Source organism: Thunnus thynnus, chromosome 1 (genome assembly GCF_963924715.1).
Source record: "Thunnus thynnus chromosome 1, fThuThy2.1, whole genome shotgun sequence".
In the NCBI taxonomy this organism is placed as follows: Eukaryota; Metazoa; Chordata; class Actinopteri; order Scombriformes; family Scombridae; genus Thunnus; species Thunnus thynnus.
The window spans coordinates 24,928,644-24,946,398 of NC_089517.1; the positions used below are offsets into that span (position 1 = coordinate 24,928,644).

The window sequence follows — 17,755 nt, forward strand, 5'->3', positions numbered from 1 at the left end:
CTGACCATACAAGCCAACCACAGGCACCATGGGAATAGTCTATTGGCTACTGGCAAAGCCGATGCCTGGTCTGAGTCCAAGTCAGAGAGGAGAGAACTGTGAAGGGAAAATGCTACTGGATTTCAGCTTCAAAAATGTCATCAATTGGTTCTTACACATAAAAATCTATTGGGGGGTAGGGGATCAAATCCGCTTTGGAACACTTTAAATGTTTACATCTAAAGTTAGTTTAACTATTCCAGTTTCAGATAGGTAGTAAGTCTAGATAAGTGTGTCTACTGTGATGTATTTCTCTGTTGTGTCTCTGATATGTTCAGTTTTCATACAGACAATAACGTTTGCTTTATAATGCTTAATGCAGGTGTTTGTGCCTGCATGTCTAAGTGTGTGAGTGTGTGTATGTGTGTGTGTGTGTGTGTATGTATGTTGTGACTGATGGCACAGGGCCAGCAACACTGCTCCTCCTCAGGGTAGATAAAACAAGACTCACAAATCACCCAGTCCTGACACCACCATGTTTGTGTATAAAGACAAGCCAACACTTCTGTTTGTCTGGTTGTGTACCTTCTTTACTTTTAAGTGTTTTTTAGAGCACTGGGCCTCACACTGCTTTTGTTTTGTGGTTTGTGTATTTATGTTTTTGTTTTTCTCATGTGTGTGTGTGTGTGTGCAAGTAGCCTGGTCTTGTGTGCTCCTCTACTGTGCTTGATGGGTTTTCTTCTGTGCATGTGTGTTCATGTGAGCATGTTTGTGTGTGTTTGTGTCTGTGTAAGGGGCTGGGCCAAAGAGAGTGTGGCGGGAATCAGGTGTAAATTCAGTCATTAGATGGCTTCCAGAAACCAGCATACATAAATAAATGCATGACAAAGGGAAAGGGAGGAGATGAGGGAGGAGAGAGGAGGAGTGGACAGGTAAGCAGAGGGGAAGAGGAGGAGGATGAGAGAGGAGAGGGTTCAGAGATGACAAAGGAAAGGAAGGAGGAGGTAAGAATATCTGGAGTGTGAGCTTAGGAGGTAAAAGGGTGAGGAATGAAGTGAGCGTTACAGGAAAAGAGGAAAGGAGAGAGAAGAAAGAAGAAGAGAAAAGAGAAAGAGAAGCAGGTAATAAGGAGAGGAGGAGAAAAGAGGAAAAGGAGAAACTGTATAACTCAAGACAGGAGGAATAGAAAAGAAGGTTGATAATTGTGAGGAAGGAAATGGCACCAATGACAGAAGAAGGGCAGCAGTAAAGTAAAAAAGAAAACAACGAAAACAAAGAACTGTTTAGAGAGAAAGAAGAGAAAAGGGAGGTTAGTGAGAAGGAGAAATGAGGGCCAGGAGAGAAAGGGAATGAAGAAGGTTACAGGAGAATGAAAGAAGAGCACAGGAGCAGGAGACAGAAGAGAGGGATGAAGTACAAAAATGAAAGAGAGAGTTGAGGACTGCATGAAAAGTGAGGCAGATGGTCAGATAAGGAGACAACATGTATCTTACCAGTCACAGTATAATTTCTGGGTCCCTCAATGTGTGTAAATATGGTTCCAAGACCGGTCTGGTTCAGGTGGTACCACTGCACTCTTCCATTGGGACGTTTAGGTTCGGACCAGCTCACATGAAGAGAGGAGGGGCTCAAGGCTTTTACCACTGGAGCCTGCACCCCCTCTGGGACTCCCTGGACTGTCACTGCCACCACCTAAACACACACACACACACACACACACACACACACACACACACACACACACACACACACACACACACACACACGGACATGGACATATACACAGAGGCACAAAACCATACATACAGATGCAGACAGAAGGAAACACACACAAAAACATAAAATATAACATATTTCTGATATTTTACAGAATGTCATAAAGGTGTGGACAACAGATGGAGTTCTGCCGTGATCATTTATGAAAGCAATTAACATGATCAAAACCTGATAAAAAACATGCATTCAAATTCAGGGCCTCACTGTCTAAGGTAATAAAGACCTTGTTGACAACAGAGGAAGACATTTGCTGGTGACATAATTTTTCACAAAAAATAAAACAGGAAGAGGGACAAATGTGGAAAGGTGCATATTTTTATGTTACAATGTTCTGATAAATGGGACTAAAACTGGAAGCAAATTGAACCAAAAGACAACATATCCACAACCTGCATTACTGGAAAGATCATGCTACAAAGCACCATGATGATTAAAGTGAATTTACTTCAGTATCACCACATTTTATCACACTCTGACTGCATGTACTGAAAAATCTGCAAGAAGTCTGTAAATTACAGGTGTTTCATACAACACTACTTTCTATTCTTGGAACCCACTGATCTAATGGAAAGAAGCATGTGAATTAATATATGTGAATACTGGATGAATCCAGGGACCAGAAAATGTTTCCAATGATTTAGGTTATATGGGTATTTGTGGGAACACTGGAGGCTAACATTATCTTGTCTCCATTTTTAGTCAGTTTTGTCTTCTCCAGTATACCACCCATGTAACATATAAGCCTGAAATGACCTACTCTACCATTTAAGCATTTTGCATGACAAATAATTCAACTAAAAGCAATTTCAGCAACACAACTTACAATTAGAACTTTAATTATCATGTACTCTACTGGATCTGTGGGTTCCAGTTGCATTATATTTCCCAACCATCCCTGACACAAAAGAAAAACAAAACAAATCAAAAAAGCAATCCCACAACAGGCCCAGCTCACGTGAAACAAATGACTGCTTTTTAGTGCAGTGTTGTTAGTGACCATGTTATTGTATATTCTTAGTGTAGTGTCTGTGGGCTCCTGTGAATGCTGGGTGAATGTGAGACCACAGAATCACTGGGCAATCTGCTGCTAATGGCAACAGGGATATCCTACCTTAATAGACTGTCACTAGCACTTCCCCCACCTGTCCCACACAGTGCTATGCAATTAGAACACTGCTCCTACAACTAAAGAGACACACGCGCACATGCACATGCTTACAAACACACAGGTACATGGAGGTATATGCACGCAAACACAAAGAGGAGGAAGAGAGGAAACGGCAAGGGAGGCAGAGAAGAAGAAGAATAGAAGGAAGTTGTAGGGGAAGTGTGCGATAAATCAGTGAGTGCTTCAGTGTGCTGTCAAGTATGGTATGGTATCTGTCATGATTTTAGTCAAACTTAAAGAAAATAAAAGCTATATAACCATCTAATATATGCCTGATTACAGTAACTGTAACTTAAAATCTCACTTTATTTTGCTGCAACTTTACTTTGGTGGACAATTGAAATCAAAATTACATACTTTAGGATCCAGAGTTGAGCAGTACATGAATACAAAGATAATGTGCATCTTATAATTCGACAGAGTAGACTGAATATACAGTATATCATATAAACATGACATGGCCAGAATCAGTAAACACACAGAAACATACATTGCAGATACTTATATTTCACTCACACATATCAAAAAACTACACAATAACTCACTAGGATCCTCATACCATCCTTCTTTTTGTATACAAAGAAATGGAAACTTGGAGGAACAAAAGAAAACAGGATTGTGAGAGACACACTGAAAAGAGAGAAGGAGGAATGTTGGACACAAGATGACAGTTGTTGTAAGACAGAAACTGGTGTTCGGACAGTGGAGAGGAGTGAGGATGAGAGAGGTTAGACAGAGGGAGAAGAGAAACGAAAGAGGAGACAACAGTTGGGAGAAACTGGAGAGTGCAGCGTTACGATCAGGGGAATGACAGGAGACAAATAGCAGAGAGAACAGGACAAAAGGATTCGAAGACAAAGGAGGACCAATCGCTCTTCCTACCTCTCTAAGTGACCAACTGTATTAGATCAGCACCTTCTGTTGTCACAGCAGGTGTGCGTTTGTGTGTGTCTGTGTTTGTTTGTCTGTGCCTGTGTTTGTGTATGTGGAAGGAGGGGGCGGGGGGGGGGGGCTGATGCCAGGTAATTGCAGTGGTGTATTAGGTTAGCCCAAGTTATCCCATAATTGGGACTGTTTGGCCAATTTTCACTGGTGTACAAACTAATCCAACTCACTCCCTTTCCACCCTCTGCTGAGAGTGGGTGCACTTGTTTGTGTGAACATATGTATGTGTGTGAGAGACAGGGAGGTGGACGGAGAGAACATGGAAGGCAGAGATTGAGTTTGTGGTGTAAGTGTGTATGGCTTTAGGAAGGTATGTGCATGTATACAGAGTTCTCCTGTTGGTCATGTAGTTGGTAAATGGAGAAAGTTTCCCAGCATGAGGATCTAGAGGTCTGCCTCCATGTAGAGATGTTTTAGATATGAGAGGTCTAGTCGGTGCATCACGCTGTTGGCTTTATTGCATTAGATGTATGCAAAATGTTAATTTAATTGCACATGTCGGGTGTTTATACCAACAATAAAACCTCCAGAGAGCACTTGTGGAGAGACTACATGACAAATTTGGCTGCTGTACAAAAAAAGACAGATAGGCACAACAACAAAACACAAACAGTCAATATAAATGAATGTCAGAGCTTTACACTGTCAGTCTACCTGCTCTCTACCCAACGCAACTATTAAGTAAAAAACTTGTTATGCGAACAGTCTCAACGTGTCTTCTAACATTTTACAATGTCACTGTAGTATAAACGAGTACAAAACAAATTCAGATAGACAACAGGAACAGATTACTGAATTACTTTGATAACCTTTCCAATTACTGCTGAACACACTGAGAATCAACAGCCAATTCTGCTCTAAACAGCTTTTAGTTGCAGCTTTAAGCCGATTTCAGCTCATTGCTTTGGTTCATAATATGATGCTTCCAGCAAATGAGCTCAGGCAAGCAGGCAGTGTATCCACTGGCCAGCATAAACTGGCAGAAAGTAAAGGTAAGTGAACGAATGGTGAAGAAAGATGATTGTCTTGCAAGCTAAAGAAGCAGACGTTCAGATCTACAAGAACTACGACAAAGTTTGAGTGAATACTGGCCTTTTTGTCCAGTATGGCCAGCATACATGACTACAATGAACTGATGATGATGATTACTTGGTTGCTGTGTTCGTACTGGATTTTTCATTTAAGCAGTGGTTTACTAGCACATACATATGTTATAATTGGGCTGTGCTGCTGAAAGTTTGTTTTTGAGTACATGTACTGGTTGTATGTCTTGTGACTGACAGGTCACTGTAGCACTGGATTTCACTTAGGTTCACTCACTTTACCTGGGCTCCATTCTTTGCGTGGGTCTAGCTGCTCTGGCTCTAAGAAGCTACAACAAGGTGATGACCATGAACATGGAATACTGGCTACTTACAAGTAGCAGCCTAATCATGAGCATGTCCACTGATATGTATTGACTTCTTTGAGGATATAGGAGCCAACCAATGTTAAAAGTAAATACTTCTCCTTCCTTTATCTCTGTCCTACATCCATCCATTCCCATTTCATCTGTCATCATTCTTCCCAGCGTTCATTTATTATATACATTAATCCATCCATCATCCATTTATCTACACCTCACAACAAGTTCAACCAACTGTACCCCCATCCCACCCTCTCTCGTCCATCCACCCCTCCCAGTGACACATCTACAGGCTTCCTCTATATGTAAGAATGTGCAAAATAATGAGATGTTAAATTAGCTTTAAAAGAGAGAGAGACAGTTTTCAACGGGAGCTTTCATCATCTCTAAGCCGGAGAAATTAATTGTTGTGGTGATATCAGCTCAGCTACAGCCAGAGAGATAGCAAGGGGGAGTTCTATGTGAAGCTATTATGGACGCTATCACAAACATCAGCTAGGCTCAGCAAATCCAGAGCCTCGCATACAGGGGGAGAGCGGAAACAAGGCTAAATAACAACTTGTTCTGACATGGGAACAGTACAAGAGTTCACACAGAGTGAAAATATCACACACTGTAATTTTCTAACAACAAAGGTCAGACACAGATTTATAATTTGTAGAATATACCGAACAACTGAGCAGCTGAATTCCGATGTAAAACAATGTCTAGAAATCAGCATCTGAGGAGGCTTTCATGAGAAGGTAAAAGAACATTTAGCTGAAAGGCCAGTAGCCAAACAACGGATCAGAAGAGCGGCCAACGGCAGATGATCAATGCTTTAAAGTCTGTGTAAAGGAAAATGAGAGATTTCTTTTTAAACACATTATACATATTAGAAAATAATTTCTGAAAATATGTGAAAAGACTGTGAACTATGTAGTACTGAATTGTGGAGTTAGAGCGTTAAACTGTTTTTCACCATTTCTGTGTTGAAGATTTTTTGGGCGGGCCTGAAATGGTGGCTCTATGATGTAGAGGGGTTACTAGCACCTCCTCTACTACATAAACACTAGAGCACACGTACTCATAGTTACTACTTTTTCACCGGGTAGTTTTACAAAGACAACTGGGATTCACTTCAGATGATCAGCTGGTACCAGTGAATCAGTCAACGTTAGTGCTCAAGGAGTTATTTTAAACCCAGCTGAAATGTCCGTTGATGGCTGGAGCTGCCAGAAACTTCGGCTTCAGCACCAGCTGTTTGGCTGGGAGGCCAGGTACAGTCAACTGATGTGACACCGGCAACAGCCAACACCGGCTGACACTGGCCGCTGCCCGCTGCTTCGGCTTCAGCATCGGCTGTGCAACAGCATTTGCCGGGCAACATTACACCAAAAAGTACAGCGTGAGACAATTGCTCCAAGGATGATGGCCACAATGACGCCACCAAGGACTGTTCGGCAGATAAGTGAGTAACATAAAGTGCACCAAACTTCATTGAAAAAAATGACAATTTAACATAACAATGATTGGTGATGCTTTGCTTGTTAACTAGACGTTTAGGTTACATTTTAATTGAAAAAAGTCCTTTTACCTACAAAATATGTGCCGAATTAAACAGTGGCTCCTAATGTTACATTATTTTTAAAATGTTGCTTGCCTTAAACCTATGAACAAGGCCTATTTTAAAGTGTGTATTTTTATACGGGAGTTTGGTATGAGCATTGTTAACTCAGACTGTTCATTTGGGCCATGCCTTCATCGCCTTCAGTGGACATGCCCCCAGCATTTCAGAGCAGAGAATACTGCTTATTTTTTCACGATTTGGCTGGGTGGTTAATTACACATTTTTCTGTGGTGTGACAAACTCAGAATAGGCATTTATCGTTGCTTTACACAGACTTTAAGATTGCTTCTGTAAATGTGCCCAATGTGAAGTAGGGGGTTGCATGTCCAGGCAATTTCTCCTCAACAGAACAGGAAAAGTGATCTTTGCACACTTATTCTCAGACAGGTATATGGGAAAATAAAAGATGAGTTCAAGTAACAAAGGCAACTCCTGCACACTGTCGACTATTATGGTAAATTTATTGATTAGCTATGTTCTGGCCAAATGGCAAAGAAGCTAATTTTTGTTCCTTGACGGACACAAACACTGACAAAACACTGATTAACAAGTAACAATACACCAACATATGTATCTTCTCCTTTTATCTATCAGATGATGCTAATAGTAATTAAAAGAGGGGGCTATGTTCTCTCTGATTTCTCAGTCTTTTTCACACACACATGCACACACCAACACACTTTTTTCCCCACACCTCTCTCTTTCTCTTTAAGTATTCAGGCTAAATTAAAGGAGTGAACTAAACTACAGAGTAAAGTGGTGCTTAGTTCAGTGAAGCTCAGTCCATCTTTTGAGAAGCCATTAGATAATCATACAGGGGAATAATGTCTTTAGGAAATGGGGTGCTACAACTGAGTACAGTTTTGCCGTGCGTGTATGTATCTGTATGGATGTGTGTAAGAAAGAGAGGGAGAAAAAGAAAGAAAAGGAGAGGAAGCTCTACATGGAGCGCTGATAATGCAGACAATCAGCTAAAACAGTAATAGCAAGAAGCAAAGGAAAATCCCATTTCACCTACAGGTGCAATCACTAATATTTGACTTTCTTTTTGTACAAAACAACTACAAAATAACAATTGTGAAGTGTCACTCATCAATGCAACAATTACTGGTTTTCTCAGTGGCTGCTGCCAAGATGTCAAACGTTTCGATGTGCAGGCCAGCCATTTGTGTTTGCTTTGAGTGCTCCAAACTGAATGCTCCAAAATTGTCATAATTGCGTAACAGGTAAGCATAAGATAACATGCGAGCTAATGTTGTGATGCAACACAGAAATATTAGTGTTGCACAGCAAAAATACAGTATAATAGCACTGACACGAATATTCTTACCTGTGTGCTATCAGTGCAACCAGCCCGGTTACAGACCTGCAGCTGGTAACTGTATTCCTGGAAAGGCCTGATCCCACCCACATCTGTGAAACTGTTCTCATCACCGCGGTAACGCTCTTGTCCATCACGCAGTATAACATAGTGGGTTATGTCCCCTGGTGAAATGAAAAAGGTGGTTCAATTGATAATTAATTAATTTCTCAATATCTAATAGATTTAAAACATCTTGACGTTTTTAAAAAAACGCATCCACATTAACTGTGCATACTGCCCTACTCAAGTTACTGAACTGATCCACATCTACAGAGAAGGGAATGATTTTTTAAGCACATCCAAAAAGTAGTGATAAGTACATGCGCGCACACACATACACACACACATATATACATACCATTAGGCCTGGCAGGTGCTTGCCAGCGCAATTGGATGATGTCATCTCGTTCACTTAGCCGACTCCAGCGGGGCGGTGCCACACCCCATGGTTTATCTTCACTGGTGGTCACTGTTCTAACATCACTGGAGCCTCGTCCAAAGCTGTTCCAGCCCCTCACTCTGTACTCATAGGTGGTGAAGGGCTCCAGGTCAGAGTCTAGTAGAGAGGAAGAGAGGAAGAATGGAAGAAAGGAAGAGAAATAAATAATTTTGTAAATATATAGGCCAATGAATAAATCTCAGTTATATCATGAGTGCACACATAGTATAAACTAAAATTCCAGTATGCAAACAATCAATTTGTAAATTTGTTATGAGTTCCTTCCAAAAGAGATAATATTCTATTAAAATGACATATTGTGGGGATAGTTAGAAAAGAGACTTAAATCTGTTGTGGATTTGATGGAAAAGTCTAACTATGATTTTATCAAATAATCAGTACATCATCAACAATAATACACATTACAACATGGACTCTTTGGTGTATTGTTTTAATGTATTTGAGTGTATGTAATGGCACTAGAACAATGAGAATAAACGATTCCTTTTTTGCAAGGGCAATCTTTACACATTATTTACAAAATAGAGAAATATTTTTGAATAAATTTATTTTTGTTTGCAGCTTTGCACTCCTCACCAGCAAGATTATAAAAAAATATAAATGAATACAAAAGGTGTTCACCAAAATAATTCTGATAGATTTGTGCCCTAAAATCTTTAGAGAAATCGTGCCCTTAAATAAAACTTGTGCCATTCATGAAACATATGGGAGACGTGTTCATCCAAAGAACTTGTAGTTACAGTAACAATAATTCCATCTTTAAGAATGTGTGTACAGGGAGCTGTATTGCCAATTTAAGTAGACATTATATGAACATATACCAAATATATGCACTATCACTGGCGCATAGTTGTAAATGTCAGGCGGTGACTGAGGCATTCTGGGAAACAGGTTGTTACAGCCCTTCTGGTGAGGTATACATACAGGAGCATATATACATACAGATGTACTCGCACACACTCACACACATACGGGATGTGCATTATTTTTAGGAGTGCTGAGGGACTGCTGCTGTAAATGAGACCATGTTTTAACCGCCAGTCTGGGACTCTTGTCTTTACTACTGTGGAAACTGAAACTGCAAAAAAACACACATAGTGACACCCACATGTAAATGAATCACTGGACGTGTGAACATAGATACATGTGTAAAAAACTCAGTTTAAGTGTTTGATTGAGAACTGATTCCAAAAAGTATTAAAAATATACATTATGTGTGGGCAATATATAGCCTATTTACAGCACATGTGCACCTACCTGTGTGTGATCTAGTTTAGGTTTTTTACCAGGGGAAGTATAGCATGATACCCTGTGTGTGTGAGTATGTGTGTGTATGTGTGCACAAGAAACATCTGGTGTATGGTGGGTGGCGACAGCTTTATGTGCCTCTGCCCAGATGGTGTCACAGCATCGCCTAGAAACTCTTATCCTAACCGCCCCATGCTACACATACACACACGCACATACACACACATATAAAGTAATAGAAACACATATCGAAAACCACATTCCACGCACGGGCACACTTAAATAGTAACTAACTGGGATACTAACACACACAAAAAAAAATGTAATTATGGGTGCACAACCACCCATACGCACACGTAACACCCACAACCACAATTAGTCTTGATTAAACAGACTTAACTACCCAGATAAATAATGTGCAGACAGACTGAATATCCGGACAGACACGCCCACAAACACCAACACACACATACACTCCAACTCCCATTGGGCTGATAAATAGTAGAGAATGTTCAAATGGCATTTAAACGCCCATCTCTAAGTTTTAATGACACACCAGTGTACAGCACGGAGAGAGTTACCACGTTACAGCTATTAATGTACACTGCAACAGCTGTCTTGGTGGGTGTGTGTGTGTGTGTGTGTGTGCGTGTTTGAGTGTGTGGAAGGGCATCTGTCTCGAAAAGCTCGCTGATTGCAGCGGCTGAAACATTTAGAGTAAATGCAGAATTGGTTTCTGCAGGCTCACAATTTCTATGAGTTGTGTGTTTCACAGATGGTTATAGGCTGTATTAGTTATTCTTCATAGCGAGTCCTATTTTCCAGCAAAGTCATAGGTTAGAAGCAGAGATGCAAATACATTATGAATGGTCAAAATGTTTAAAACTAAAATAGCTGAAGGCGTACAGGCATGCTGACACCAGATAAAAGACTATTAGATTAAAATATCCTTAAAGTAAACTTTTAAAGCGCTCAAAGGCAATGTGGCTGACTTCAGATTTCCTATTTTAACAACAACATGTAAAAGAAAGTTGTCTGAGAAAACTACTTGTGTGATGTCACTCAGGTAACTTGACTTGGTACTTGAAATTTACAAATTTGAAGGAGAGAAAAGCCTACTGCAGACTTGCTCTCGGAATTAAGTGTTTGAAAGAAGTAGGTGTTTAATCTTCCTGGCTGCTCAGATCATTAACTGACTCACAAGCAGCTAAAACTTAAGTTTCTAAATGCTAACAAGGCTTCATGTTTGAGGCAGAGTACAGTGAGGAGCAGTGATGACAAATTTGATCAAATAGATGGCAAAATAATTGTGTCAATTGCAGAAAAAAAGAATATAAAAATGCCAAAAATCAGATACTTACCCTTGAACAGTACTTTTTAATTATTCTAAACTATGTTATTTCACTGAACACACACACCTATACACACAAAGTGATTACCTGTATACGTGTATCTGTTGGCATCTCCGCTGTACACTACCTCCTCATGAGACGAGCACAGGCTTCCCTTGTATCCCAGGCTGCCAATGTGTGTATGACTGTGTGTATTTGCCATTTTGTATGTGTTATCACTCCTGTTTGTATGTATATACAGGCCTGTAGTGAGAGTTTCATGTGTGGTGTTGATGGAAGGTGAGTATGTTGAGGGTGTGTCAGGATGTGTGTCTGCAGACAGGACCCATGTGCAGGCAGTCATAGATGGATCGAGGTCACAGGAGCCACAGTATGCTGTAGAGGCTGCAGCTACAGGACACACAGTGGCCTGCATACACTGGTGCTGGACAGAGGAAGGAGAAAGACACAGGTAGAGATGGAAAAAATTGAGAGGAAGAGAAGGGATGGGGAGGGAAGACGGAGGAGTCAAACAGTGTGAGGGCAATAAAGAGCAAAGTCAGGGGAGAGGGAGACGAAAAGGGAGAAAAGGGAAATATGAGGTTCAAAATCTTTATTTTCAGTAAATCATATCTATGATTGCACTGCACAAAAGCAATGACTAACAGAAACTGTTGATCTTATATGTTGTAAGCAAAAATTATATTAATTCTTAGGTGTCTCTAACACACATACATGCAGCATGTGTGTGTTTGTGTGTATGTGTGGTATGCATGGTCCTTAATGACATCATTAGAGCTAATGAGAGTTCCTACCCTTTGTCCCTGTGTGTGTGTGCCTTTGTGTGTGTATGTGTGCATGTCTCATGCTGACTTAGGAACACACAAACACCACATGACCCCAGTTGATAAATGGAAGATGGCCCAGTCCCCAACTCCTGATGTGACAATGTGTGTGAGTTTGAGAGAGAGAGACAGAGAGATTCTATCTAACCCCTAATGTCTCCTGGATACGTAAACCGAACATCTCTCTTGGGCTCTTTTTTTTTGGCTCCACATGTGCCAGAGACCAACTAGTGTCTCTGAAGAAAATACAAATTTATGTATTTGAATGTAATAATATACTAGTAATACTACTGATAGGTAATTTATATTTAATAATACATTTTATTTGTTATTGACTTTGTATATGTAGCAAATCTAGTTTTTCTTGTTTATTTATGTCACTTATCCAACAAAGTCTGTGAGGAACAACAGAGGGATGCAACAGTTTTTCTTCCACTAATATACTCTTCAGGAAATACAGACACCAAAAAAAAATAAGACAGTGTGTTGTGTAATTAAAAGAGCAACATACAGACACAAAATATCTGTAACCACATTGATCTGATGAGCTGCAAATGTTGCCAAAATATCTTTGAACAGTATTATAATTGTGGCTGCCGAAGAACAGACTACTTGAGCATGTTTCTCCCTTGAAACACTTCCAGTGGACATTTGAACTGCAGCAAAGACAGACATAGCTATGATGAAACTGGGACACTAGACAACCGCATCACTGAGAGGAAACAACGAGAGAGTGTGTGTGTGAGATGTAGAAATAATTAGCTTGACAAATTGACAGTTTAAACCTGACAGTGTTCTTGATATTTCCTCATTTATGGTATACTATATGTATTAGAAAACACACCACAGTGTAAACAACAGATTAGATTTCTCTCTATCTTTGGGAGAACATTCACTTACTGGCACATAAACATCAACACAGAGACCCCCAGATGTCCATAGAGACGTGCACATTGCAAACATTGGGCCTCATGCAAGAACATCTTAGTGTTCTTATCCTAAATCTCTCCTACTTTTTTCAATGAGGCTCACTTGTATGAGTGTTACAAGTCGGATGCACTAAATTCTCTTAACGGGACAAACTTGTCATAAATTACTAATTTCAGTCTGATGAATGCCACCTGCTCATGAGATTTCATGTTTGTGAGATTTGGTCATTTGATTTGATTGTTCTGCTCTATTTGCGCTTTATTTTTCACACTGCTGAGCTTAAAGTCCTGTTGTCAGAAATCAGCAGACAAAAAAACAATTAGAAAATATTAATAGTACAGCTGTCAATGATGTGTCATCAGAGCAGCCCTGTATTTTGACAGAAATGAAGATGGAATATTCAGTCTGACATGAAGTTAGATGCTAAAAAACATCTTTCTAAATCAAATCAGTTGAAGTGACAGGGATATTAGACGAGGGAATATTAAAGCCTACAGTAGGTGATGTTGCACTGTCAGATGCAAAAGAGGACACTGGACAGCAACCAGCATAAAGATCCTGAGGCAGCTGTAAGAGTGACTACTGAAATGTATGAGTTGCTGTGCTGGAAAATTCCACTAAAATTCATAAAATCTCAGTAAATTGGCATGCCATAATAATGATGATGATGATATGGTAAACAGAATATTAAATTTACATTAAGTTTTTTAGCTATACGTTTTATTTTAGTTAATTGTGGTATCACATTGAAACTCCAAATTAATTCAGATTGAGACACGAATTCAGGTCAAATTAGTATTTTTTATCCAGTGGAGGAAGGCAGACTGTATGTACATGAGTTGTACAAAAGATCTGGACCACTTGTGAATTTCGCTCATGCCTAAGAAAATTGGTAAATGCCACAAATTCACATAAATCCCTTGTACATGCCATTTAAGAACAAATCTGCTGGTACAAGTAGTTCTTACATGAGGCCCATTATTTCACACCCAAACTCACCTGTATTAACAGGCCGGGTGTAGGTCGGTTAGCACACACGTGTCGTTGAGGGTCATAGCCAATCCCATTGCAGCATTCTTCTTCCTGACGTATAACCTTTGACCCACAGCACTGCAGTGTGACTGTGGCATTGCCAGCAGGGTGCATTGTAGGAAATCCGTCACTGCCCACACAGCAAAGAGAGGTTGAAGAGTTTATGTAGTCAGGACCGCAGCAGACAAAACCTAAAGACAAGAAAATATGCATATCATTATTGTTTAGTGTGTAGTTATTTTTTTTTATCCTACTTGTGCAGTACAGTAAACTGGTTAAAACCTGGTGCAATAAGTTATACAGATGAAGGAAATTCGTTTTTATGAGCCACCTTCACATACTAAAAATGACAAGTATGTGTTTAAGCCTCAAATGAGTTAGTTTTAACTTCTTGAAATTTAATTTTGCTGCCAATTTTGAGAACCATATTATGGTTGTCAAACAATACTAGCATTTTCAAGAAATCAGTATTATAGTGACGCCACATCATCTACAGTATAAATGCCTTTGGTCCTCCCAGATCACTGAATGTCTACAAGAATAAGCTACTGCTGAGCTGCCAGTGTCAGCTCCTCTTGTGCTCCTGTCCTCACCTATTTTCTGTCTTTTCTCTTGTCTCCTCCTTCCATATAGTACACTCTTCCTCAATCTCTTCCCTTCCCCTCCTGATGTCATACTGTAACGATATCTAAGTAATGCAGGACTATACTGTCTTGCTTCTACACTTCCCAACTTCCTTCCCCTCTCCTCTTTAATCTCCGTCTTCTCATCTGCGCAGTAACGGTATTTAGGTTGCTATGAATATTAGTGTGCATCCTCTGTTATCTCCTCTCATATCCCTCCTTCTCTTCCTCCTTTTCTCCTCACCTGCATGCCTCTTCTCCTTGCCTATATACATCTATCTGTACGGCAGTAATATTCAGGCTACGCCTTCTGAGGAGTGCAGGGGGGAGAGGATGTGTGTTTTTCTGAGAGCTGCCATCTCTGACAGTGATAGGTGATGCCTGTCTGCCACCACTTCACCTTCAGCAGCAAGGTGACATTTAAAATACATGCTATCACTCCATTTCCCTGTAAATGTTTTGCAGCTGAATATCAAATTTCAAATTCATTTCATTCCATTTGAAATTCAAATAACACTGAATAACTGACAAATCAAGATAATTGTAGTGTAACAAGTACACTAACTAAATCTATTGTAACGACAATAGTTACATAACAATTATAGGTCCAAAACTTCATTAAGTCTAATTACATTTGATGTTGCCTTATCCACTTTTTGAATTGGATGTACACGATACCAAGTCAACACTTTGGATATTTTTTTTACTGTTAGTGAGAACCCAAACTTTGGGTTTGCACTAACAGTGAAAAAATTAACACTGCTATGTACTATACAACTCTGATACCTCAACAAAGGAGAGAAGTGCAGGAAAATTGAACACTGTGTGTTAGATAAAGGTGATCAACACAGCTTAGCTAGGGGGGGACTGCTTTGGCCTTGCAATGGATTAGGGCTATAATATTGTCCTGCTATAATACTGAGTCAGCAAAGTAACCCCCTGCTGTGAGGATGCATAGGAAATACAAATGAGTATGGCATGGCACGGAATGGCACGAGTAAAATATTATATCTGTGCTGATGGAAAAAGGACAAATTGTATTTTAATGAGAGTCCAACAGTAAAAGCTTCTCATTTTAAATCAGAGTCTGAAAAATTGGAAGAACCCCTGGTCTTTTGTGATTATTTAGCTTACAGTTAAAAAAATCTAACTTTCATGAGGTATTTAACAAATTTATCTGAGCAGTTGATGACATGCTGATCTGTGGCACTATCTACCCCCAGCTGTGGTACCCATTTTATTTGACAGCAGACATTAAACACTAAGTCATTGCTTTGTATCATGGCCTTGCCCTTTAATGGGGCTGCAGCTAGTTGCGGAGTGATAAATAACTTATTGTTTAACACCTTAATCAGCGTTCACTCTTTGTGCACATGAAATGCTGATAATATAAGCAATCATTTCACTTAAAGGCCAAAAGTGGAGAATGGCACATATTTTCTCGTGTGCTGTTGCAGTGCATTATATCCTCACAGCATCCATCACAGACACCATGTGACAGGAAAATGCATGTGTATGTGTGTGTGATTGTGTGACATAAAGGCAGTCTGACGGCTAGTAACTCACTTAGCAGCGGCAGCTGTTGCAGAGCGGAGGCTTGGTGGCCAATTCCCCCAGCGCCTTACTTCAGCTTCAATGACGCGCAAATAAACAGCTCAACACTTTTCCAAAATAGCTTTTCTCCACTCATCCCTCGTCCTTTCAGCATCCTCACTTCTACGCCTCCCTTTCATCTGGACACCAGGACCTCAACGTCTCATAATTTTCTCTCATTAGCCTCCTCTCCATTTACTCTCAAACAGTCTGACTGTCTTTCCATGTATTGTATCAACAGGGCTCTCTGTTCAAACACTCTGCATAATCTTGATTCTCTCTCATACTTTTTTCTGACTCTAGGAAATGCCAACTTTATCACTTGTGACGTGAAGTTCATGAGTTATATCGAACTTCTCCTCCATCTGTTCTTTCACTGATCAAGCTTTCTTTCCTGCATCCCTAACTTCTGACCTAAATCTTTCGATCTCTGCAGCTGTCTTTCTCTTCTGCACCTTTCACAGTTCATCCATGTTCTTCCTTCTCATTACCCACTTACCCATTTCTCTATTTCTCTTTTGACCATATACCTACTGGTTCCTCTCCTGTCCTCTTTTCTCAACCTCTCTACCCCTTGTTCTCTTGCGTCCACTCTCCTCTTGCCCTTCCCTACTCTCTCTATCTCTCTGCATCCACACAGTTCATAGGTCTGCATCGTCTGTTTACTATTCTGCTGCTAAACTTCACTATTGTATTATCACCCATTCAGCAGAAATCCAATCCCTGTCTTTGTAAGCGTTATCTGTGTATGGGTGTGTGTGATATGGTTGTACATTTGTGTTAATGTTTTGAAACACACACCTATTTTCTCCTCCTCGCAATAAGCTGTGTGTATTTGTGCATGTGTTCGTGTATGTGTTGACAACATTTTATCACACACCTCTTGTTTTCTCTCTTGCATCGCAGAATGCTTCAGCCCTAATCTTCAGATTTACGTTGGATTTGCATACATTCGTTAATAGCGTCGGGAGCGCCGCGTCAACACAAGGTGCTTAGACAACGTGAATTATTATTAGGGTTTCAGTCATTCCACTTAATGATAAGTCAATATTTAGCCCTGCCAATGAACTACTGATAAAAATGTGTGTTGTGGATTAGGGTTATCCGAGCTCTCTAGGAGACCAAAACCCCTCCACAACTTTAAACAAACCAAACACTTTTAAATACCTGAATATATTACAAGGGGTTTGGCACAAAGTGCATAGCAAGTGCACAGACACACGGTTTGTGTGCATGCATAGTAGCACACACACACACACACACACACTAGCACACAGAAACAAAGGAGCATGTAAAAAGTGACTTACTTAAGAATAATAATACACATATGTATATATATGTACAGACACGTGTGGTATGTATGTGTATAGTTGAACGAATATAAAATAAAACTAATTTCCTGCCTTTTATCATCCACGTAACATTGCAAAAATTAGGCCATCCTGACT

At 40.0% G+C, this 17,755-nt stretch overlaps 1 protein-coding gene across 4 annotated transcripts in view; it reads right to left on the reverse strand.

Moving 5' to 3' along the window:
- ush2a (Usher syndrome 2A (autosomal recessive, mild)) overlaps window positions 1-17,755 on the reverse strand; it is a 236,830-nt gene that overhangs the window by 50,864 nt on the left and 168,211 nt on the right. For all 4 annotated transcript variants that reach the window (XM_067592610.1, XM_067592634.1, XM_067592617.1 and 1 more), the window contains exons 63-67: window positions 14,059-14,282; window positions 11,393-11,729; window positions 8,604-8,801; window positions 8,213-8,367; window positions 1,473-1,671 (exon numbers count right to left, since the gene is read on the reverse strand). In XM_067592610.1, the coding sequence (XP_067448711.1) occupies window positions 1,473-1,671; window positions 8,213-8,367; window positions 8,604-8,801; window positions 11,393-11,729; window positions 14,059-14,282 (1,113 nt within the window). The remainder of the gene's footprint in view (window positions 1-1,472; window positions 1,672-8,212; window positions 8,368-8,603; window positions 8,802-11,392; window positions 11,730-14,058; window positions 14,283-17,755) is intronic.